General features: G+C 43.1%; 1 protein-coding gene across 2 annotated transcripts in view; it reads right to left on the bottom strand.

Moving 5' to 3' along the window:
- Nucleotides 1–17,593: 17,593 nt before the first annotated feature.
- eif2b4 (eukaryotic translation initiation factor 2B, subunit 4 delta) overlaps nt 17,594–26,194 on the bottom strand; it is a 48,657-nt gene continuing 40,056 nt past the window's right edge. For both annotated transcript variants that reach the window (XM_059983087.1, XM_059983086.1), the window contains exons 10-13: nt 24,467–24,594; nt 22,480–22,654; nt 21,041–21,221; nt 17,594–17,870 (exon numbers count right to left, since the gene is read on the bottom strand). In XM_059983087.1, coding sequence (XP_059839070.1) covers nt 17,671–17,870; nt 21,041–21,221; nt 22,480–22,654; nt 24,467–24,594 — 684 coding nt within the window. In that variant the 3' untranslated portion in view covers nt 17,594–17,670. The remainder of the gene's footprint in view (nt 17,871–21,040; nt 21,222–22,479; nt 22,655–24,466; nt 24,595–26,194) is intronic.

The raw sequence follows: 26,194 nt of genomic DNA, 5'->3' as shown, positions 1-26,194 counted from the left end.
TCACTAGAATGATTCTGGCAATGAAAGGATTAACATGTGAGGAGCATTTGATTACTCTGGGCCTATACTCACTGGAGTTTAGAAGAATGTAGGGGGATTTCATTGAAACCTGTCAAATATTGAAAGGCCTAGATAAAGTGGATGGGGAGAGGATGATTCCTGTGTGGGGGAGTCAAGGACCGGAGGACACAGCCTCAGAATAAAAGGTATGCCCATTTCGAACAATGAGAAGGAATTTCTCTAGCCAGTGGGTAGTAAATCTGTGGAATTTCTTGTCGCAGTCAGCTGTGGAGGCTAAGTCATTGAGTATATTTAAAGCAGAGTTTTATAGGCTCTTGATTAGTAAGGGTGACAAACATTATGGGGAGAAGGCAGGAAAATAAGTTTGAGAGGTAAATGGATCAGCCACGATGAAATGGCGGAGCAGACTCGATGGGCTAAATGGCCTAATTCTGCCCCTATGTCTTATGGTCTGATGATCTATGTTTTATAGTCTAATATAAAGGTTGCATGATATTGTCAATGCTGGCAACCCTGAGAATTGTTTCTTCACTCAGTGATGCAGGGTAACGTCAAGCTGATATAATTCGATCAAAACAATAAACCCCACAGCGTGTTGCTCAGGGCCCTGCAGCCTGAAAGATGTTATGTACAAATTGGCTGACCTGATTACAAGGAGTCACCCTGTTACAGGCATCTGTCAGGTCCTGAATCACCAACTTGGTTAAAGACTTGACTGGCAAAAAAAAAACCCTCATATTAAAGCTTCAAAGAAAATTTATCATCCCATCTCAGTGGTTGCTGGTAGATTCAGAATTTGTTAGGTGCTCAGTGCTTTGATGGGAGCTATCTATCCCTGGTGTCACAGAGGAGTTGCTTATTTAGTATTGTATTGAGTGCAATACTCCCAGATGGGTTCCATTTCAGCCGCTAAGGTGGCGTAGCGGTTAGCACAGCGCTATTACAGCTCAGGGCATTGGAGTTCAGGGTTCAATTCCGGCTTCCTCTGTAAGCAGTTTGTCCTCCATTCCTCAGGGAATGCGTGGGTCTCCTCCAGGTGCTCCGTTTTATGTCCACATCTTGTCGGCTAATTTTGTCCGAGTGGATTGCCAGCGGTGCAACTCTTTGGGCCTGTTCTGCGCTGCAGCTCTAAATAAGATGGATAAATACAGGTCGGGGGACAAAGAAATCTTGTTCAATGCAGCTATAACGCTGGACAGCTATCAAAAGCAAACAAGTGGCGTTGTTTTCACCTTACGGGGCAAGGAAAGTTAGGGCATTGATATGATTCCTTAAGAAGTTGATTCATTTAACAGAAAGGTTGTAGTTTGTATAAAGTTGCAAATTTACATATAATTTCAATTTACATATAAATTTACATAAATTTACATATAACATCCTGCATTCAGGTGCGTTGTGTATGAAACCCATAGGTTTCCTTAGCTGTGTAAGTCTAGGGAAGACACTCGCTGGTCCCGCCAAACTTGTGAGGTTGAGATGGTTTGATCCCACCCCAAACCGTGGATGCTGTGTCACTTGCTACCCGGTTACAAATTAGTGCCACGAAATAACAGTCAACGTGTAAACACGCAGCGCCTTCCGAACGTCGCTCGCAATCCATCTCGAACAAACACCGATCATATGCTATGACCGGCTCTCCCCAGTCTCCATCTCCTGCCGGACACAAGCCCAAGACCAATGTTAGTGTCCCTCACCAGAGAAACCTCCCCTTAATCCGACCGTCCCAATTGGATGTCACACATTTCGCCTCTCTCTTACCTTCAACAATAACCCAAACAAGCTGAAACAGAACAGACTGCTTGTACAGAACTGCCAAAATGAAATACATACAGCATAACAGTAAAAATATGAACCAGGGCATTACACACACAATTTGTAATTGTTTCTAGGAACAGAAACACAGTAATTCGTGCAGCAGGCCTTAAAAACAAATATACACTGATGGATTTCTTTCATGTTTAATTAATTGATTGATTTTATTTTTTTAATTTTATCTTTTTAATTCTACGTGATGCCTTGAGAAGGAAGTGAATGGATTTATTAGTGTGTGCGAGAGAGAGAGAGAGAGTCTGATAACCAGAGAGACAGAGAGAGACTGGTGCCCTGAGACACTGCATGCCAGCGCAGTAGGTTGGCACTGTAGTGAGGAGTTAGCACTACACCTTTCAGTGCCAGTGATGAGGGTTCAATTCTCATCACTGTCCCCCAGCAGCTTCCATGTTCTCCCTCTGACCACGTGGGTTTCGGGCTGCCCCCCCCCAGTACATCCTAGGACCATGTTGGTCTTTGACTCAAATGAAGCATTTCAAAAGCTCAAAAGTTCAAACAAAAATAACAGAAAAACTGCAGATGCTGGAAGTCCAGAGCAAAACACACACAAAATGCTGGAGGGACTTAGCGGGCCAGGCAGCTTCTATGGAAAAGAGTACAGTTGACGTTTTGGGCAGAGAACTTCCATCAGGACTGGAGAAAAAAGGGTGAGGAGTGGGAGTGAAAAGGTGGGGGGAGAGGAGGAGAAAACACAGGGTGGGAGGTGAAACTGGGAGGGTGAGGGGTGAAGTAAAGAGCTGGGAAGTTGATTGGTGGAAGAGATACAGGGGTGGAGATGGGGGAGTCTGTTAGGAGAGGACAGAGGCGCATGGAAGAAAGAAAAGGGGGAGGAGCACCAGGTAAGTAGTGCTGGGCTTCACCAGTGCCATCCTGGTATGGGCATCACTGCGTGTTCTGACGTACCCCGGAACTAGGGAGTTGACTGGTGAAAGAGACAGGCGGCCATGGAAGAAAGAAACGGGGCGAGGAGCACCAGAGGGAGACGATGGGCAGGCAAAAAAATGGTGAAGGGGGTCGGTGGGGGGGGGGGGGGGGAGGCATTACTGGAAATTTGAGAAATCGGTGTTCACACCAAACAAAAACAGAAAGAGGCTTCCCCTCCTCCACCATCAATGCTGCCCTCAACCACATCTCCTCCGTTCCTCCTTACCAGTGATAAGGTTCCTATTATCCTCTGCATCCAGCACATAATTCTCCGGAACTTCTGCCACCTCCAACTGGATCCCGTCACCAAACACACCTTTCCCTCCCCCCCTCTTTCTGCTTTCCACAGGGATCACTCCCTACGCGACCTTGTTCGTTCCATTTGTCCTTCTCCACTGGTCTCCTACCTGGTGCTTATCCTTGCAAGCTGAACAAGTGCTGCACCTCCTCCCTCACTACCATTCGGGGCCCTGAACAGTCCTTTCAGGGGAGGTGACACCTCACCTGTGAGCCTGTTGGGGTCATTTGCTTCGTCCAGTGCTCCCAGTGTGGCCTCCTGCGTATCAGTGAGACCTGGCCTACATTGGGAGACCCCTTCACTGAGCGTTAACGCTCTGTCCACCAGAACAAGTGGGATCTCCCAGTGGCCATCCATTTAAATTACACTTTCCATTCCCATTCCGACATGTCCATCTATGGTCTCCTCCACTGTCGTGATGAGGCCATACTTAGGGTGGAGGAACAACACTTATATTCCGTTTGGGTAGCCTCCAACATGATGGCATGAACATCGATTTCTCAAACTTCCAGTGAGGCCTCCCCACTCCCCTTCATTTCCCATTCCTCTTTCCATATCTCATCTTATCTCCTTGCCCGCCCATCACCTCCCTCTGGTGCTCCTCCCGTCCCCCCTTTTTTACTTTCTTTCATGGCTTTCCGTCTCTTTCACCAAGTTCCGAGCTCTTTGCTTCATCCCTCCCCCTCCGTTTAACCTATTGCCTGGCGTTTCTCCCTCCCCTCCCCCCCCACCTTTCAAATCTACTCCTCAGCTTTTTTTCTTCAGTCCTGCCAAAGGATCTTGGCCCGAAACATCAACTGTACTTTTTCCATAGATAGATGCTGCCTGGCCTGCTGAGTTCCTCCAGCGTTTTGTGTACATTGTCCTTTCTCCTTGTTGGAGGGAAAAGACTGGTGAGGCCTAATAACCAGTAAGTGGTGATGTGGTAACAGAAACGCAGGCAAAAGTAGAGACATGGAATGCATCAGCGATGACACCCAAGTTTCAGGAACTTCACTAATTATGTTACCGTATGCACCCAATGTTGTAATAGAAAACTGGATTTATTGTTAGACCTGTGGATAATCATTTTATCAGGGCCTTGTCCATTCCTTAATTAAGTCTTCCAGTCATGATCATTCTGTTATTAAAATGCAGTTTAACTGGTAATCTCATCAACTAAGATGGTAAAAGCTCTACCAAATTCATGTTCAGGTAAATCAGCTTTAATTGTTCTTTTAATAAATTGTCCATTATTTGAAACTCAGACTGTGTTAGCTCTCAGTTTGTTCCTACACTCCTTGTTCTACTATTGTAAATGCAGCCACACTATTCAAAGTTCAAAGTTTAAAGTAAATTTATTAGGAAATTACATATGTTCCTGTAAATGTCTTCAAGAAGATAAATTTCAGAGTAGTATATGATGATACATGGTTATTTTGATAATAAATTTACATTGACTTTGACTTTGTAACATTCCATAACTTTGCTACTTACGTTAGGATTAACTGCATCAACTCCCAGAGCCCGGAAATCTATCAGTGAGTTAGGACTTGCTTATAATGGTTTCATTCCCATAGCCTATTTAAAACAGCAAATGCACAGATTATTCCTAAAACATGACATTTATTACCCTATATACAATTATCTGAACAAGCTCTCAATTGCTATTTGACATAAATCAGGCCCTCCTCAGCAGGTGGTTAAATTTGAATGCTAGAGCATACGTTCACAGAAAAGCCTTCGAACGGCAAATAGATTTCTCCTCCTCACCTTTCCCCTGAGGTGGCATTTGATGGGAAATTTCATCGACACAACACCCGCCCCCCCGCCCTGCCGATGCACACCCAACCTTTTGATAGTGCCATTTTGTCAGTTTGTGAAATATAGTTCCTTCTCTCTCCTGTATCAATGAATCGGTCTATTCAAATCATTGGGTTTTAGAGCAATAATGCACAGAAAAAAGTCCTTCAAACCTTCTAGTCAATGGCAAACTGTTAAGCTCCTGAGACGCATTGACCTGCACTCGGATCATAACCTCCATCTATGCCATCTGTGTACCGATCCAAACTTCTCTAAATTGTTGAAATGAAACCCACGTCCGCCACTTCCACATTCCCCACTCTGACCACCCTCTGAGGGAAGAATGTTCCCCTCATCCTTCTCACCCTTCACCCCTGACCTCGCATTCTGGTCTCATCCAACCTCAGTGGAAAAAGTACTGTCGTCTCACACAAAACGCTTTTGAAGCTGAACCCCTGTACAAAGCTCACTTCCTCTGCAGTTCCGGTCGATGATACAGGAGGAAATTGGGACACTTGTACCACATGCAGAAGAGGTTCACCAGGATGTTGGCCGGGTTAGACAGGATTAACTACCAGGAGAGGTTAGGCAAACAAATCTGATATTTTGAGGAGAGAACCTCAGCCTCTGATGCTCCAGAGAAAACAAACCAAGTTTATAAAACTATGAGGTGTCCAGTCGAGGATTTTTCTCCAGGGTAGAAATATCAAATATTAGAGGACAGAGCTTTAAGGTGAGAGAGGGAATGTTTAGAGATGTGTAGGGACACGCTGTTGTGTAAGCAGACATGACAATGACACCACAGAGGCATTTAGGCAGACACATAAATACACTGTACAGGGATCTGGGGAGATACGGACCCTGTGCAAGCAGGCGGGTTTGGTTACATCACAAACATGAGGAAATCTGCTGATGCTGGCCATCAAAGGCAACACGCTCAAACCACCGGAGGAACTCAGCAGGTCAGGCAGCATCTACGAAGGAAGTAAACAGTTGATGTTTCGGGCTGAGGCCTCTGCCCTGATGAAGGTTCTCAGCTCGAAACATCAACTGGTTATTCCTTTCCGTAGATGCTGCCTGACCTGCTGAGTTCCTCCGGCAGTTTGTGTGTGGTTATATTTTGTTATCGTGGACAGTGTGGTGCAAAGAATCTGTTTCTATGCTGTGCTGCTCTACGTCCTATTTAAAAGCCTTTGACAGCACACTGAATCGCAGGTTAGAAATTTCAATCAGTGCCGGTTTACCACAAACTGAACATTAATGCTGTGGTTCTGAAATGTTCTGAGATGAAGGGTTGTGTAGCACATTACGGCGCTAGCAAGCCAGGTTAAATTCCATTGCGGTCTGTAAGGAGTTTCTATGTTCTACTCATAAGCATGTGGGTTTCCTCTAGGTGCTCCGGTTTCCTGCCACAGTCCAAAGACATGCTGGTTAATTGGTCACATTATGTAATCCGGTTGCCTCAATTAATCTGTGTTCAATTCTGCTCGCCTCACTATAGGAAGAATGTGGAAATCATAGAAAGGGTGCAGGGGAGATTTACAAGGATGTTGCCTGGATTGGAGAGCATGCCTTATGAGAATAGGTTGAGTGAATTCGGCCTTTTTCTCCTTGAAGCGACGGAGGATGAGAGGTGATCTGATAGAGGTGTATAAGATAATGAGAGGCATTGATTGTGTGGATAGTCAGAAGCTTTATCCCAGGGCCAAAATGGCTAGCACCAGAGGGCACAGTTGGAAGTAGGTACAGAGGAGCCATCAGTGTTAAGTTTTTTACTCAGAGAGTGGTGAGTGTGTGGAATGGGCTGCTGGTGACGGTGTTGGAGGCGGAAACGACAGGATCTTTAAAGAGACTTCTGGATGGCTACATGGAGCTTAGAAAAATAGAGGGCTATGGGTAAAGCCTAGGTAGTTCTAAGGTAGGGACATGTTCGGCACAACTTTGTGGGCCGAAGGGCCTGTATTGTGTTGTATGTTTTCTATGTTTCTAATTGGGTGTAACTGATCTCTAAATAAACAGATAGGCAGATAGATAGATAGATAGACAGTCAGATAGATAGATAGACAGATATACTATAGAAACAGATAGATATAGAGACAGATAAATAGACAGACAGGCAAATAAATAAATACAAGTTTGTATGTTTTACCTTCATATTTTTCTTTGTCATTTCCAGAGAAATGAGAGTATGAACCACAGATTGACATAATAGACAATAGGTGCAGGAGTAGGCCATTCAGCCATTCGAGCCAGCACCGCCATTCACTGTGATCATGGCTGATCATCCACAATCAGTGCCCTGTTCCTGCCCTCTCCCCATATCCCTTGACTCCTCTATCTTTAAGAGCTCTATCTAACTCTCTCTTGAAAGCACCCAGTGAATTGGCTTCCACTGCCTTCTGGGGCAGAGCATTCCACATATTCACCACTCTCTGAGTGAAAAAGTTTTTCCTCAACTCAGTTCTAAATGGCCTACCCCTTATTCTTAAACTGTGGCCTCTGGTTCTGGACTCCCCCAGCATCGGGTACACATTTCCTGCCTCTAGCGTGTCCAATCCCGTAATAATCTTATATGTATAATATATGCATATGTATAATAGTTGAAAGTACCTTCTTTAACAGTTAATGAATGTGAAGTATTAATCACCTGCTGACCCATTGTTCTCTACTTGAGGACATTGAATGCTGAAACAGTAAAAGCATTCTTCATGCATCTTTCCAAGTTATTTTGAATTAGAATTGGTATCAAAGGAAAGGAAGGAAAGGAGGCTGTGAGGCTTTACTCACCTCAGCTCTGAACTGACTTTGTAACTGTGGCCTGCAGCCTCCCGCACTCGTCTCTGACTGAAATCTGTACCCGGGGCTGTGGCCTACAACCACCAGGCTTCTGGACCGGCTGTAGCGCTGAGTTGGCTCTGTCACTGTGGACTCTCTATCCGGGACTCTGTGGTTCTGCTGTTATTTGTTTATTGTTTACATGATTTGTTCTTTCTTTTTGCGTATTGGATGTAGGGCTATTTGTGCTGTGGGGAGGGGGGTTTCATGGATTCTCTTGTGCCTCTTTGTTTTGTGGCTGCCTGCAAGAAGATGAATCACAAGGTTGCATATGGTGGACAGACTTTGGTAATGAATGTACTTTGAACTTCGATCTTTGATAAGTAGAAATGTAATAACACCAAGCAAAACAATTGAATAATAATTGAAGTCAGTAGGAAAGGAATTTCTAGATGATTCTGTCTGAAGGATTAATTTGGGATTTATACTTCCTGAATGACATAATGTAGTTTGAGTGTATATTTCTGTGCTGCTGTGGAATAAATTGCGTTTACCTGAAACGTAAATGATTTGAACAGACTTATTGAGGATATGGCAAAATTCATGACAAAACAAAAGATGACGAAGAATTCTGGAGATGATGGGAGACTGCGGGTGCCATGGTAACGTGGTAACATAGCAACTGGTGCGCCGCTATGACAGCTTGGAGCGCTAGAGTTCGGTGTTCAGTCCCAGTGTCCTCTGTAAGAAGTTTGTACATCCTTCCTGTGTGCGCGTGGTTTTCCTCCCATGATCCAAAGCCGTACCGGTTATGGGGTTAATAGGTCATTGTAAATAGTGCTGTGACTAGGATAGGGGTTAAATTGATGGGTTGCTGTTGCAGCATCTCATTGGCCCAGAAGAGCCTGCTCCGTGCTGTATCTCTAAATAAATAAAACCAGTGAAGTTACAGACATAAAAGACCATAAGACCACATGCCTAATGAAGAACGATGTGGTCCAAAGAAGGTAAATGGGAACAGTATAAATAACGAAATCCCTGAAAGGTCAGAGCAAAGTTCCAATTTCAAAGTAAATTTATTTTACTTCTATAAATATTGAATTGGATGTTGAACCTGATGGCTTTGTGGCCAAGTTTTCAGATGATACTAACATGGGTAGAGGGGCAGGTAATGCTAAGGAAGCGAGGAGTCTGCCAAAGCACTTGGACAGTGTAGAAGAATGGGCAGAGAAGTGGCAGATGGAATATAGTGTAGGGAAGTGTATGGACATGCACTTCGGTAGAAGGAATAAAAGCATAGGCTATATTCTAAATGGAGAAAAAAAAATTCAAGAATTCAAGGTGTAAAGGGGCTTGGGAGTCCTTCTGCAGGATTCCCTAAAGGTTAACTTGATATTTGAGGGAGTGATAAGGAGATGCAACGTTAGCATTCATTTAAAGATCCCTTATCTAAGAAAAGACGTGTTGGCTTTTGAGAGGTTTATGAGAATGATTCTGGGAATAAAAGGCTTAACGTATGAGGAGCGTTTTATTGTTCACTGCCAACAAGACATCAAGTGTTCTACTTTACCACTCTCCTACTCAAACCTCACTCCTTCTGAACACGCAGCTCTCCACTCTCTCTGCACTAATCAGAACCTCACCATCAAACCAATAGATAAGAGGGTTGGTGTAGTAGTCTTGAGGCCAGGTGACCCTTACTTACTCTTCGAACAGGACCCCACTAAAGCCTTTGTCTCCTGTACCATCACTGACCTTATTAACTCTGGGCATCTCCCATACACTGCCACCAACCTCATAGTTTCCGCACCCCACTCCTCCCGTTTCTACCTCCTACCCAAAATCCAGAAACCTTCCTGTCCAGGTAGAGTCATTGCTTTTGCCCCACTGAACTTATATCTGCTTTATCCTCCTTGGCTCGGTCCCATTGTCCCTACATCCATCACATGCACATGCTGTCATCTTTACAATGACTTCAAGTTCCCTGCCCCTGATCGTCTTATTTTCACTATGGATAGCCAGGCCCTGTACACCCCCAACCCCATCAGGAGGGTCTTACAGCTTTCCGCTTCTTTCTTGCCAACAGACCCAACCATTTCCCCTTCACCAACACTCTTCCCCCGTCTGGTGGAACTGGATTTCATTCTCAATCATTTCTCCTTCAGCTCCTCCCACTTCCTTCAAACCAAAGGGGCAGCCATGGGCGCTAGCTATGTCTGCCTTTATGTTGGCTACATGGACAGCCCATGTTCCAAGCCTACAGAGTTATCGCACCCCACCTCTTCCAACACCATGTGGACATTGGTGCTGCTTCCCTCACTCATCACCCTTGCCTTCAGCTTCCACCCTGCCCTCAGATTTACCTGGTCCACTTCTGACGAAGCCACCCCTCCTGGAAGCCACCGATCTCAATTCTACTTCCCATTCTGACATGTCAGTCAAATGGCCTCCTCTACTGCCACGATGGGGCCCTACTCGGGTTGGAGGAGCAACAACTTCTGGGTAGCCTCCAAACTGATGGCATGAACATTGATTTCTCTAACTTGCAATGATGCTTCCTCTCCTTCACCATTCACCATTCCTGTTTCCCTCTCTTCACCTTTTTCCTTACCTGCCCATCACCTCCCTCTGGTGCTCCTCCTCCTTTCCTTTCTTCCATGGTCTTCTACTCTCTCCTATCAAATTCCCCCTCTTCCAGCCCTTTATCTCTTTTACCTATCAACTTCACAGCTCTTTACTTTGCACCCTCTCCCTCTCATGGTTCCACCAATCACCCTACCACCATGTACTTCTTCCTCGGTCTTCTCATCTTAATTTCCAGTCCTGATGAAGGGTCGACTGTTTATTCCTTTCCGTAGATGCTACCTGGCCTGCCGAGTTCCTCCAACATTTTGTGTGATGCCTTGGATTTCCAGCACCTGCAGACTTTCTCGTGCTTATGAGGAGTGTTTGATGGCTCTGGGCCTGTACTGGGTGTAGAAGAAAATGGGAGGATTTCATTGAAACCTGTCGATATTGAAAGGCCTGTGTAGAGTAGATATGGAGAGGATGTTTTCTTTAGTAGGTGAGTCTAGGATCAGAAGGCACAGCCTCAGAATAGAGGGACATTCTTTTAGAACAGAGATGAGAAGCAATTTCTTCAGCCAGAGGTTGGTGAATTAGTGTAATTTATTCCAACAGAGAGCTGTGGAGGTCAAGTCATTAAATATATTTAAAGCGGAGCTTCTTAGCTTCTTGGTTAGTCAGAGCATCAAAGTCTTTGGGAAGAAGGCAGGAGATTGGGGTTGAGAGGATAATAACTCAGCCATGATGGAATGGTGGGGCAGACTCGATTGGCTGAGTGGCCTAATTTGACTCATGCCTTATGTTCTTAAGTATACACTCAGTAGACACTTTATTCACTGTCTCCTGCACCTAATAAAGCAGCCACTGAGTGGTTTGACATGATGCCCTTCTGCACACCACTGTTGTTACACACAGCTATTTGGGTTACAGTCACCTTCCTGGCAGCTTAAACCAGTCTAGTCATTCCACTCTGATCTCTCTCATTAACAAAGCATTTTCACCCACAGAACTGCTGCTCACTAAATGTTCTTTTTTTGTTTCTCGCACCATCCTCCATAAACTCTAGAAAATGTTGTGCGTAGAAGTTCAAGGAGATTAACAGTTTCTAAGATACTCAAATCACCCTATCAGGCACCAACGACCATTCCACGGTCAAAGTCACTTAGATTGCGTACCTTTGCCACTCTGAGCAGCTGAACCTCTTGACCATGTCTGCCACATGATTGGCTGATTAGATTAGGATGGCACAATAGCATAGTGGTGGGCACAGTGCTTTACAGCACCAGCGACCTGGGTTAAATTCTGGTAAAGAGTTTGTATGTTCCACGTGGGCTTCCTCTGGGTGCTCCAGTTTTCTCCCACAGTCCAAAGACGTACTAGTTGGTAAGTTAATTGTAAATTGTCCTGTGACTAGCCTAGGGTTAAATTGGGTGTTGCATCTCAAAGGGTCGGAAGAGCCTGTTCTGCTCTTTAGACCAAACGTATCTTGATAAATTTAAAAAAAAAATCATGAGCAGGTGTAAAGATCCCACTGAGTGCATGTTGTTTCAACAAAACAAGAAGTCCTGCATAGAAAGCTGTATTACTATTCAAAACATTACTGCCATCTGTTGGGTGAACATTCTTTTTGCACCCCAGCTGCAAATATAATACTTAGGTCAAGCTTTGTTTTTAGAGTGAGCTTGCTTAGCAGCGTCTAAAAACATTGCCAGTGCAGCTATTTCAGACAAGTAGACCCTGGGTAATGTTTGATGTGTGGATTAATCACACCTCTTATTCTCCCAAAGAATTATGAGGAAAATGGAGGGATATGGACATTGTGTAGGCAGGGGAGATTAGTCCAGTTGGACTTTTTGATCACTAATGTAATTGGTTCGGCCAGATTTTGGGCCAAAGAGCCTATCCCTGTGCTGTACTGTTCTAGGTTCTACGATTGAGGTGTCTTCACCAATTAACTGGACTCTGAAAACACACTCATTCGTCAATCGTGCTTGAGCTTAAGGCAAACAGCATGGGCTGTCACCACACCGTTCTGAAGCCTGAACATGTAAATACCCCTTTTATACAGAATTGCCCGCGGTTATGGATATTCACCTAACAAGCTGTGAAGCCACCTATTTAACCCTAATCACAGTACAATTTACAATGACCAATTAACCTAGTAGCTGGTAAGTCTTTGGACTGTGGGAGGATACCAGAGAACCCAGCAAAAACCCATATGTTCACAGGGAGAACGTACAATTTCCTTACAGACGGCACCATAATTGAACAGTGATTGAGCCAGAAAACATGACTTCTATCAAATCCTCCCTCAATCTTCTACATTTTAGGGAATAAGGCCCTATCCTATTCACCGCTTCCTTGTAAATTTTCTTGGCACTCTTTCAATCTTGTTTACATCTTTCCTGTAGGTAGGTGACCAAAACTGCACACAATACTCCAAATTAGACCTCACCAACATTTTATACAATTTCAACATACCATCACATCTCCTGTACTCAATACATTGATTTATGAAGCCCAAAGTGCCAAAAGCTTTATACAACCCCACCTGTGACACAGCTTTCAAGGAAGTATTCTCAGATCCCTCTGTTCCACCGTGCTCCTCAGTGCCCAACCACTTATTGTGTAAGACCTGGTTAGTCCTACCAAAGTACAACACCTCACGCTTGGCTACATTAAATTCCATCTGCCATTTTTCCAGCTGGTCCAGATCCTGCTTCCCTGCTGTTCACTATATCCCAAATCTTTTGTGACATCCGCAACTTTGCTGATCCAGTTTACCACATTATTATCTAAATCATTGATATAGATGAAGCAACAATGGACCCAGCACCAGTCCCTGTGATACTCCACTCATCACAGGCCTCCAGTCAGAGAGGCAACCATCTACTACCACTCTCTGGCTTCTCCCACAAAGCCAATATCTGACGAAGCCTTCTTGACCAACTTCTCATGCAGGAACTTGTCAAAGGCCTTGCTAAATTCCACGTAGACAACATCCACTGCTTTGCCTTTGTCAATTTTCCTAGTAACTTCCTCGAAAAACTATAAGATTGGTTAGGCATGATTTACCACACACAAAGCCATGTTGACTATCCCTAATCAGTCTGTCTATTCAAATACTTACATAGCTGGTCCCTTAGATTAGTTTCTAATAAATTTCCCAATGAAGATGTCAGGCTCACCAGTCTACAGTTTTCTGGCTTATTCTTAGAGCATTTCTTAAACAACAGAACAATAGTTATCCTCCAGTCCTCTGGCACCTCACCTGTGGCCAAGGATGTTTTAAGCATCTCTGCTCGGGCCCCTGCAAGTTCTGTACTGGCCCCCCACAGGCCCAAGGGAACATAATGTCAAGCATATGTAAAAACGTCTTCCTCTGCAGTCTGTAATCTGCATCAGGTCTATGATCATGCTGCTGCTTTGCCTCATATCTTTATACTTGGTGTCCATCTCCCATGTAAGCACAGATTGAAAAAACTCCACTTGAACTCTCCCATCTCCTTCTGCTCCACACATAGGTTACCGTTCGGACCTTCCAGGGTACCAATCTTGTCCATTGCTCTCCTTTTGTTCTTAATGTATCTGTAGAAGTCCTTAGGATTCTCCTTCACCTTGTCTGCTAGAACAATTTCATGCCTTCTTTTCGCCCTCCTGATTTTCTAAAATGTTCTCTTGAATTTTTTTAGTACCTCATTTGTTCCTATCCACCAATACCTGCTATGCATCTCCTCCTTTTTCTTAAACAGGGCCTGAATATCTCTCAAAAGCCAAGGCTCCTTAAACATGTTATCCTTGTCTCTTAGTCTGACAGGAATATACAAAGTCTGTACTCTCAAAATTTCACTTTTGAAAGCCTCTCACTTACCAAAACATGTCTCAATCCACACTTGCCAGATCCTTTCTGATACCACCAAAATTGGCCATTCCCCAATTTAGAATCTGAACCTGAGGACTAGACTTATCCTTTTCCACAATTATCTTGAAACCAATGGCATTATAATCAATAGATACAAAGTGTTCCTCTGCACAAACCTGTCACCTCCCACGTTTCATTCCCTAATAGGAGACCCAGTATCACACTCTCCCCAGCTGGAACTTCTGTGTACTGATTATGGAAACTTTCCTGAACACACTCGATAAACTCTTTCCCATTCAGTGTTCTTATGGTGTGGAAGTCTCAGACAATATGTGAAAAGTTAGTCCGAATTAGATTTATCATCACCGGCATGTATCGTGATATTTGTTAACTTAGCAGCAGCATTTCAACATAATATAGAAGAAAAATAAATAAACCAATCATTGAATAGATATATATTGAATAGATTAAAAGTATGCAAAACAGAAATTATATGTAGTAAAAAGGTGAGGTTGTGTTCATGGGTTCAATGTCCATTTAGGAATTGGATGGCAGGTTCCTGAATCACTGAGTGTGTGCCTTCAGGCTTCTATCTCATGGTAACAGTGAGAAAAGGGCTTGCCCTGGGTGCTGGGGGTCCTGAATAATGGACACTGCCTTTCTGAGACACCGCTCCTTGAAGGTATCCTGCGCACTTTGAAGGCTAGTACCAAAGATGAAGCGGACTAAATTTATTACTCTCTGCAGCTTCTTTCGGTCCTGTGCAGTAACCATCCCAGACAATGATGCAGCCTGTCAGAATGCTCTCCACCGTACATCTATAGAAATTTTAGAGTATATTTGTTGACATGTCAAATCTCTCCAAACTCCTAATGAAGTTGCCTTCTTTATAGTTGGTTAGGTTCTCAGAGATCTTGACACCCAGGAACTGAAACTGCTTAGTCTCTCCTTCCGATCCCTCTTTGAGGATTGGTATGTGCTACTTCGCCTTACCCTTCCTGACGCCCACAGCCAGATCTGTCGTCTTACTGACATTGAGTGTACGGTTGTTGCTGTAACACCACTCCACTAGTTGGTATATACCGCTCTTATACGCCCTCTTGTCTCCATCTGAGATTCTACCAACAATAGTGGTAACATCAGCAAATTTATAGACGGTATTAGAGCTAGGCTTAGCCACACAGTCATGGGTACAGAGAGAGTACAGCAGCGAGCTAAGCACACGCCCCTGAGATGCACCAGTGTTGATCACCTAGTATCGCAACCGTATGTTTAGCAGCATTGGGAGAACACACATTAATGAAAGATCGTAATGTGAAGAATCCACACCAACAAAACTTATACACAAGAGATTCTACAGCTGCTGGAAATCCAGAGTAACACACACAAAATGCTGGAGGCCAGGCAGCACACATGGAGAAGAATGAACAGTCAAAGTTTTGGACGGAGACCCTCAATCAGGACTAAGAAAGAAGCCAGAGTAAGGTGTTGAGGAATGGGGAGTACAAGGTGAGGGTAGCGTATAGGAGAGTGACCATGAAAGAGAGTGAAGGAGAGGCACCACAGGAATGTGATGGGCAGGCATGGAGGAGAATGGGTAAGTGGGGAACCATAATGGGGTAAAAGAGAGAAGGGGCTGGGAGGAGTGATTACCACAAATTGCTGTTTATGCCATCAGGTCAGAGACTACCCAGACAGAATAAGAGGTTTTGCTCCTTCAACCAGAGTGTTCTCATCATATCAGTAGAGAAAGCCATGGCCATTTTGAAAAATTTTGCCTTTTGTGGTGGACAGCACAAAGGTGCTCCACAAAGCAATCCCCCAGCCAACACTGGGTCTCACCTGGAGCCGGCACCAGACTTGCAGGTGAAGTGTTGCCTCACCTGGAAGGAATGTTTGGGGGCCTGAATCTCGGGGAGGAGGGAAATGAAGGGGCAGTTCCTCCATAGATGCTGCCTGACCTGCTGAGTTCCTCTATCATTGAGTATGGTAGCAAAACAAAACTGTTGCTTCAAGTTAAGTTTAACCAGTTGGACATACCAGGAACCTCTGACATATCTACAATATTTCACCTAGTGGTTGAAAACTACATTGACTGATACTCAATGGAGGGCAGTAAGAATCTTCACTTACCCTCAATGCTTGTAAACCACCTGCTGGTTGAAAGCCGCTGTCATGTTAGTTATCAATTGGCACTTCTGAAGAAGGCTGCAGCCTTCCATTGGTTGCTTTTGTCAGCGTGGTACCTGTTTCTGGCATCAAAGTGCTGTTGGTATACAAATGTAGTGCTCTCTCTGGGTTCACCGTATGGGCTGGGGGTAACATGGCCGGTACAGTGAAAAGATTGGAAGTGTGCTGCAGATAGAGAGCCTGTGCACATACTTAGTAAAGTATCTGTGTGACTTTTAAGTTTTAGTCCTTGTCTGTTAATAAAGAGTTAAAACTTACACATAGTTGGTGTCTTCTGTCCCTTTACTGAATCTGTGAATCTGCTTCCTTGCAACAACACTCTAGAGAATAACACACACAAAATGCTGGTGGAACACAGCAGGCCAGGCAGCATCTATAGGGAGAAGCACTGTTGACGTTTCGGGCCGAGACCCTTCGTCAGGACTAACTGAAAGGAAAGATAGTAAGAGATTTGAAAGTAGTGGGGGGAGGGGGAAATGCAAAATGATAGAAGACCGGAAGGGGTTGGGTGAAGCTGAGAGCTGGAAAGGTGATTGGTGAAAGTGATACAGAACTGGAGAAGGGAAAGTATCATGGGACAAGAGGCCTTGGGAGAAAGGGGGAGCACCAGAGGGAGATGGAGAACAGGCAGAGAGAGAGAGAAAAAAACAAACAACTAAGTATGTCAGGGATGGGGTAAGAAGGGGAGGAGGGGCATTAACGGAAGTTAGAGAAGTCAATGTTCATGCCATCAGGTTGGAGGTTACCCAGCCGGTATATAAGGTGTTCCTCCTCCAACCTGAGTGTGGCTTCATCTTGATAGTAGAGGAGGCCATGGATAGACATATCAGAATGGGAATAGGATATGGAATTAAAATGTGTGGCCACTGGGAGATACTGCTTTCTCTGGCGGACCGAGCGTAGGTGTTCAGTGAAACGCGAAATATTCTAGAGAATATTCCCTCTCTACAGTAATGAGTGAACTCGCTGACAGATTTTCCATAACTTTTCACTAACATTTATTTCCATAAAGCCCTCTTCTATTTCATTCTCCTTTGAATGACGTGGCTCTCTGATACACTGGAACGTTTTCATTAAATGCCAATATCAATTAATTGCAAGAGTATGTTGACGTAATGTATGATGGGATTGACTCACTCACCTTGTGCAACATGCAAAGTTAACTTGTTATAGTATTGTTGAGGCAGATTTCCAGTCTGTCCTCTCACCCACACATCAGTGAATTTAACTTAGCAAAGACGATGGGGAAAGAAATATCTTTTGAAAGGAGACACAAGAATGTGGAAAGACATGTCTTCATCTCAGCAAAATGCTTAATCATCTCTGTCCACAGAAGCACGCAAGAGTGAATGGAGTAACTTTATTATTACATGCCAGAAAAAACATTGCTGCTTATTTCCATCCACCAGGCGGCTTCAAAGTCTTAATATTCCACATTCTTTACACGCAGTACAACTGGTACTGAGGTACAAGGGATCATCCCCAAGTCTGTGATAACCAAATCAACAAAGTCAGGTGGTGTTACATCATATACCAAATTCAGAAGGCGCAGTTTTGGATTTTCCTGCCAGTTCTGAAGAGGGGTTCTTCCATGCCGGGTCATCAAAAGGTCATCAGGGTCATCTGCAACAGAGCATTTTGAAAATTTAGTGTGATTGTTAAACTGCACATAATTGTACTGCATTAATCATTTTCAGATACCCAGCAGTGCTAAAACCATAAGATACAAGAGCAGAATTAGGCCATTTAGCCCATCTGATCTTCTCCACTATTCCTTCATGACTGATTAATTAACCCTTTCAACCCCATTCTCCTGCCTTCTCCCCATAACCTTTTGAGGTCCTAATTAATCAAGAACCTATTAACTTCTGCCTTAAATAAACTCAATGATTTGGCCTCCCCAACTGTCTGTGGTAATGAGTTTCAAAGACTCACCACCCTCTGGCTAAACTGACACTTCTCTATGTCATGAAAGGCTTATCAGCACAAGTCTTTCCTTATTAGAAATCCAATTGCAACACTGACTTTTCACTGAAAATTATTCGATGGGGGAAAAAATCTATCCTACTTAAACCATACTGAACTATAAGTACATTATAAACACAAGAGATTCTGCAGATCTGGAAATACACAGAACTCTGGAGGAACTCAGCAGGTCAGGCAGCATCTGTGAAGAGGAATAAACAGTTGACATTTTGGGCTGACATCCATTTTAAGGGCTGGAAAGGAAGGGGGAGGAAGCCAAAAGAAGCCATAGGCACATTTTCCTGTCAGGACAGGACTGGCCTGACAGCACTAAGGAGGATAATCTGATAGTTCTTTATATAGAGGTGACAAAATCAGATTTTCATATTCTGATCTAAGCTGGCTACAGAGAGGAAAGCAAAACTTCCTAAAGATACTTTTCAACCAAGTACTGATCTTAAGAGTTGATCCCACATTCCAAAGGGCCAGTACGACATGGTAGGTGTCCAACAGTCATTGAGAACATCACATCTTTTAAGAAGTGGAGTGCATTGTATACATGGATTGAACAAGTAGAAATGAAAGCCATGAAAGGCAAAGGAGTAGCATCTAGATGAAAAGGAGAACAAAACACAATATAAAGAATACAATAAGTAAAAAGACAGCTTATATACATAGATTGATTGTATGTCTGTAGTGACACTAGACACAGGAGTGTCTGAGCATAAGGTGACTGACAGGAAATTATAAAGTAGTGGTGGGTTGGGTTAGTGGGTCGAGGTTTACTGCTTAGGGAAAGTAACTAATTTTCAGACTGGCGGTCCGGGCATGGATGCTATGTAGCTTCTTCCCTGATGGGAATGGGACAAACAGCCCATGAGCAGGGTGGGTGGGAATTTACTGGCCCTTTTCCAGCACCTTTCTGTGTTTACATCCTTGATGGTGGGTAGGCTGGTATAGTGATTCGTTGGGAAGTTTTGACTACCCGTTATAGAGCCTTCCTATCCTTCCGCATTACAGTTTCCATACCAGGCAGTGATGAAGCTTGGTAGCAATTGGTAAGCAGCAGAGGTTTTTTCCCCAGGGCTGAAATGACTAACACAAGGGGGCAAAGTTAATCACGGTTCTTAGAAACAGGTATTGAGGGAATGTCAGGGGTAAGATTTTCCACAAGAGAGTGGTGGGTACGTGGAATACACTGCTGGCGGCAGTGGTGCTGGAAGCGGATACAATAGGGTCTCTTATGAGCCTCTTAGATAGGTACATGGAGTTTAGAGAAATAGAGGGCAATGCGGGAGGGAAATTCTAGGCGGTTTCTAGAGTAGGCTGCATGGTTGGCACAACATTGTGGGCCAAAGGGTCTGTAATGTGCTGTAGATTTCTATGTTCGATGTTCAAACAATGAATTGTTCACCACTGACCAATTTTGGTAAAACAACCGGCCTCTTAAGAGCTCAGCTGAGCTTAAAATCAATGGTTTTCTGAACAGACAGACCTGGATTCAAACCCAGCTGTACACGTGAAAGGAATCTATAACTAATGAGTAGTGACTTTTACCAATGGGTGATTGGCAAAATCCACAAAGTATAATTTAAAATATAGATAATGCTACGAACCAAACAAGCACAACAGAAAGTGAATCAGAATTAGGTTTATCATCAATTAGCTGCAGCAATACATAAAATACACTATAAATTATAGTAAGAAATATATATAAAGAGAAATAAGGAGTGCAAAAGGAGAGTAAACAGGTGAGGAAATGCTTATGGACCATTCAGAAATCTGATGGCAGAGGGGGAGAAAAAGAATAGCCCTCAACTCAGCAGTGGAGTTATCGGGGCACCGTCTTTTGACGGGGCTTCCGTACCACAGCAAGCTATTCTTATTTTTACGAGGCCGAGTTGCTAGCTCGACGCTCAACCCGACTTGGATTTGAACTCGAGAACCTTTGCTCCGGAGTCCGGCGCTGATATTATTGCGCCACCAAGCGGGACAGAGGGGAAAAAGCTGTTCCTAGAATGTTGAGTGTGTGCCTTCAGTGCCCTGTACATCCTCCTTGATAGTAGAAATGAGAAGAGAGCATGTCCTGGGTGATGGGGTCCATAATGATTGATGTCACCTTCTTTAGGTATCGTATTTTAAAGATGTCCACAATGGTGGGATGGCTAGTGCCCCTGATCTGGTCGGCAGGTTTTTCCGAAAGTGGTTCATTAATTATGTTTGAGACAGGGAAGACAATTCCTTTGTTATCTTTTTAAGATGTTCACTTTAGAGTCCTTCAGTTCTCACAAGATTAGAGCAGAAACTTTCTGTGCTTAGTAAACAGCCTAAAGGGCAGATTTATTTTAACTTCAGTCCCCAGCAATTCCCTTTCCAAACTCTTATCAAGCAAAGGGCAATTCCAATTTATTATTTCAATGAGAGCAATGGCAGTTTGAGACAGGACCCAAATGCATTCGGCAGAAGCAGATTCCTGAAGAAAGCATTACTCACATTTTATCACACAACTTATTAGAGAACTGATCTTCCCTCAAACACTTGCAAGACAGTATCAGCAAGCTCTCAGTACATAAGAAACTGAGCCTGGCGCTTCTAGCAGCAGTAGCAATATACTGTTTACTTTTTAACGTGTGTCGTCAATGCACCTTATTATTTTCTTCTGGCTGTATTAACTTTATGTGTTGCGTGTGAGTTACATGCACTGCGTTGTGCACCTTAGTCTGGGGGGAAACACTGTTTTGCTTGACAGTGTATAGTTGAAATGACAAATAAGCTTGACCATGTCACATCTTCCTTGTTCAAAGAGCAGGTTGGAAAACTAAACTTACCCAGTTCATTTGATACAAACGAATCTGTCTGAACTCTTTCACAAAACTTGTGCGTTTCACAGCACACCAGGACTGGCACATTATACGCTTTTGCCAAAAGAGCTATTTGTGACGTTCCCACACGTGACATCACATAACCATTAGCAAGAAGGGCATGGGCTCCTAAGAACACCTTAGAGACCTGTGCAGAAAACAACAAAGAAAATAAAAACCAAAATCATCTCAATTAGTTCCTGTCATGTTTAGCAGAACTTTTACACTAAGCCCTGAACAAATTTCATCAACCACAAAAAAGTGTACATTATTCTTTATACATTTTTCAGTCTATGTTATGCACTTAATGATAGTCAGATTGCTGAGTTTTTAAATAAAGTCAAAGAATTAAAAGAAAAACAATGTTCACTCAGCTTGTCTTCCTCTCTCTAATTTCATTTGTTTCTGGTTTTGGAGGCATAGAGCACTAGCACTGAAACAAGCCAATGCTGAACTATTATTCTGTCTACTGGACCACATCCCTCCATACTCCTCTTGTCCATATAATTATCCAAAATTCTAGTAAATGTTGAAATCAAAAACTGCAGAAGTTTGAATTATTTCTTTGAATGGATCAAATTGGTAAATTAGGTCATTTACTGTATCTTCATCTGGTTCTATATTTCTCCATTATACTTACAATCTCTGCATTCCCCTTTCTACAAGTCCAGTTGGTCATACTTGCATATCTTTTTTTCTAGACTTTTTTATTCTTTCCTGCCTTTTTTTTTATATAAACCCCCCCCCTCCCCCCACCGTGTTGCTCACTGAATACACAGATGCACTTGAGCCTCCCAGCATTCTTCTCTGGTTTGAAACCACAATCAACTGTAGTCTTATCTTTGTAAATCCACTCAAAAGACCCCAAAGCAACACCTAAAGCCCAAGAAAACTTCTGAGATTCATTTTAACTCCATATTGTATTCCACCTTCCAAGAACTCACCTTCTCCCTCTACATCAGAAGTGGCCACTTTTGAGACAAGTGATGTGTTTGTGACAGCACCCCAGTTACTTTCCCCCTCTCCATTTGTGTGCTATTTCACATTTCCTTGTGACCCTCTAAGTGTCTCGCACAGGAATACAAGTTTCAACCAATCCAAACGTTATTTCTGTTCTATCATTCACCTCTATTCGTCTTCTACACTCAAAATGAACTTATTTATTCTCCTTGCTATTTCTGATGATCGGTCCTCATTAACTCTGTTTCTCTGAAGTTGCCTGATAATACCGAACACTTTCGCATCACCAACTGGATAAGTTAAATGTAGAGGTGTTTTACTTTCTTCTACACTTGCCTATGTTCATCAGTACTGAAATAAAAGTAGAATTCCATTTTCTGAAAACAGCTTTTCATGATAGGACAGTAACTAAAACAAAACAGATACCAGGGAATTTAAAAGCATACCTCTGGCAGAATGTAGGCCAAAGCACCAATCAGAACATAGGTGCAATGAATCCCGTTCTTAACTAGTTTCCGGAGGGTCTCTCTTCCTTCGAGTTTAGGCCGGCTGTCCACCACTACAACCTTGAACTTCTTATGCTTATAGGCATCACAAAGGATGGAGTTTACTAAGGAAGAACTGAACAAAATAAAACCTGCTTAAAAAGAGAACTCAGTTGGAGGCATTGGTAAACAACGTACAATTCGGTAATACTAAAGAACATAATAAGAAAGCTGTCAAGGCTTTGGAGAGGCTGAAGAAAAGGTTCACCAAGCTGCTGTCTGGATTACAGGGACTATGCTATAATGAGGTTGGACAAACTTGGATTGCTTTTTCTGGAGCAGCAGAGGCTGAGTGGAGATCTGATAAAGGTTTATAAGATAGAGAGATAGACAGACAGCATCTTTTTCCAAGGTTGAAATTCTAAATACCAGAAAGCACGAATGTAAAATTTGGGGGTGGGGAAAGGAGATGTGAGGAGCAAGCTTGCTTTTAAAAAAAACACAAAGAGTGGTGACTGGTATGTGCTGCCCAAAGTAGTAGAGGCTGGTACATTAGGTGCTTTGTTTTGTGAGATGTTCAGACAGACATATAAATGTGAGAAAAACTCAAGGATAAGGACATTGACTAGGCAGATGGGATTAGTTTAGTTGCCCATTTGATTATTTATTTTACTGGTTCAGCACAACATTGTGGGCCAAAGGGCCTGTTCATGTACTGTACTGTTCCATGATTGATGTTGTTCATAAACAGTGATGGGGGGTGGGGGAAGAGGACAGATTCTAACGTGTACTAAAATCTAAAGTGAGAAAATGTATTAAAATATAGTAAAATAGGTAAGCTAGTTGGCACTCTCAGTACTTTACGATGTTGGTCCCTGCTCTCGGGGCTCACTAACTGGCTGGTTTTCGATATTCCAAGGTCTCGGCCTAGAAGGCGAGTGTGCCTTTGGAATTCTGAGCCCTTGCAGCCCTGGGGACAAGCTGATTCTATGCTGCTGTCGCAAACTGAAGTGGCGCAAGGAAAAAGGACTGTCAGGAATGGCAGTTCACCCTTTCGGGGGCTCTGTACTCCAATGGCACTCTCTCTCATTGGTGGGTGGGTGCGGGGGGGTGTTTGTTGCCGATTCTTAAATTGGAGAACTCAGGAAAAAAAGGTGATGCAGCGTACTTTAATACCGAAAAGCTGCTGCTTGTACTTGGGAGGAGGGAAGGGGGGGGGGGGGGGGGCTTTAAGTTCTGACGTGTTTTACTGTCATTCATTCTTTGGGGCATTCTTCTGTTTTCATGCATGTCTGTGAAGAACAAGAAGTTCAGGTTGTATATTGTATATGTTCTTTGATATTAAATGGAACTATTGAACTAGTTTATTACTGTCACAAGTACTGAGATACAGTGAAAAACATTTGCATAATGTTCATACAGATCGATTCATTACACAGTGCATTGAGACAGTGAGGCGACACAGTAGTGTAGTGGTCAACACAAGTGCTTTATAGCACTAGCAATCGACATTCAGTGATTAGAAGATCGGGGTTCGATTCTCCAAGCTGTTCGTAAGGTGCTTATACATTCTCTGAGACCACGTAGGTTTCCTCTCACGTTCCAAAGACACATGGGTAAGTTGTGGGCATGCTATGTTGGTGCCAGAATGTGCAGTGACACCTGTGAGCTCTCCCCGGGACATCCTCGAACTGTGTTGGTCATTGATGCAAACGCCACATTTCACTGCATGCGTGTGACAAATAAAACTAAAGTTCATCTTTAAAATGAAGAGAACAAAGGTGCAGAATAAAGAGCTACAGCACCGAGAAAGCGCAGGGCAAGAGCACATTTATGAAAATGGAGCACTCTCAGTAAGTAAACTATTTTTCATTTCCTGTAAGAGGGCACCAATGTTTTCTGTAGCTATTTAACATGAATAAATGTTACGGTATTTGGAGTCACTTACCATGCATAAACCAGAATTACGTCACCATCATTAATTTTCTCAACCGCTGATTTCGATATAGCCTCTGCAGCCAAGTGTATCTTCTCTTTTACATAGTTATCTATACGCTCTAACAACATGGTCTTAGCCTAGAAGGAATACAGAAGGTCGCGTCACAGACATATTTTATTTTTACTTAATCAAGGCATAAGGGAAGATATAATTATTAGATGATAAGACCATAAGACACAGGAGCAGAATTAGGCCATCTGGCATATCAAATCCCCTCTGCCATTCCATCGTGGCTAATTTATTATCCCTTTCAAATCAATTCTCCTGCCTTCTCCCCGTAACCTTTCATGCCCTAATTAAGAACCTTTCAGCCTTTGTTTTAAATATACCCAATGATTTAGACTCCACAGCCGTCTGTGGCAATAAATTTCAGATTCACTACCCTCTGGCAAAAGAAATTTCTTAAGTGTATTCTTAAATGTATGGCAATCAAAACTGCAGTATTAAATGTTCATGAACTGTTCGATAAAAATAAATAGAAGGATCTGTATGCTATTTGTCCAGAACCTCCTTAAAAACTGTCCCAAAAGTAAATAAGACGGGATTTATATTACACTTCCTTTTTAAAAAAAGGAATGACGTAGCAAACTGGGACCACCAGACTAAAAACAGTTACTTGCTCCAAGCAGGAAGGCTGATCAATACATCCACCCACTAACCCCTCCTCTGCCACAACCACTAGTTTATCATTTTGTGTCAGTCACCTTATGTACAGACACATCTGTGCTTAATGTCATATTATAGGCATTCAACCTTCGTATGTCGACAAGCTAGCTTGCGTATTTATATTTGTTTTTTTTATTATTATGTTTCTAATCTTATTGTGTTTTTTTTGGGGCTGCATCAGACATGGAGCACGATTTTTCATTCCCCTTTATACTCATGTGCAGGAAATGACATTGAAAAGTCTCGAATCAGCTGCGCAAGGGGAACTTGCTGCTTTTGTGGATGCCGCAGAATCAAAGTGAATATATTTAGTATGAACTTGACCTACCACCAGACTGACTGATACATCATGCAGACACATACAAAATACTGATTAAATAATCCCATTAGTGAGCTTGTCTGCTCACTTATTCCCACTGACCTCTGCGGTAGAGATATCCATGAATCTGCCAGCATCAAACGATTTTTAAAAAAATTACTTTCTGCAAACTAATTAGGAAAGCCCATCAAGTTTATCTTCCTGAAGCTTTCTGTGTAAGAGCAATTCCACTCTGCCAATCCCAAAGCCAGGAAATTACGTGCTGGTGCCAGAGAAGACATTGAAGTTCAACTTAAATTTATTATCCAAGAACATCCATGAAATCATATTCTACCTAGAGATCCATGTTCTTGCAGGCATTCACAACAGAGAAATGCAATAGAATCAATGAAAAGCTACACAAACAACCAATGTGCAAAAGGAGACAAACTGTGCAAACACAAGTGAACAATACTGAGAAAATAAGTTAAAGTCCTTGAAAGTGACTCTGTAGTAGTGGAATCAGAGTTGAGGTAACCCCAGTGGTTCCTAAACCTGGTGGTGTAGGACCTCCTGCTCAACAGCAGCAGCAAGAAGAGAGCACAGCCTGGATGTTTGGGGTCCTTGATGGTGGATACTGCTTTCTTGTATCAGCTCGCCTTGTAGATGTGCTCAATGGTGGGCAGGGCTTTGCCTGGGATGGACAGGGCTGT

The sequence above is a fragment of the Hypanus sabinus genome, chromosome 10 (assembly GCF_030144855.1).
Source record: "Hypanus sabinus isolate sHypSab1 chromosome 10, sHypSab1.hap1, whole genome shotgun sequence".
Classification (NCBI taxonomy): Eukaryota; Metazoa; Chordata; class Chondrichthyes; order Myliobatiformes; family Dasyatidae; genus Hypanus; species Hypanus sabinus.
This window is presented reverse-complemented; position numbering and strand designations above follow the sequence as displayed.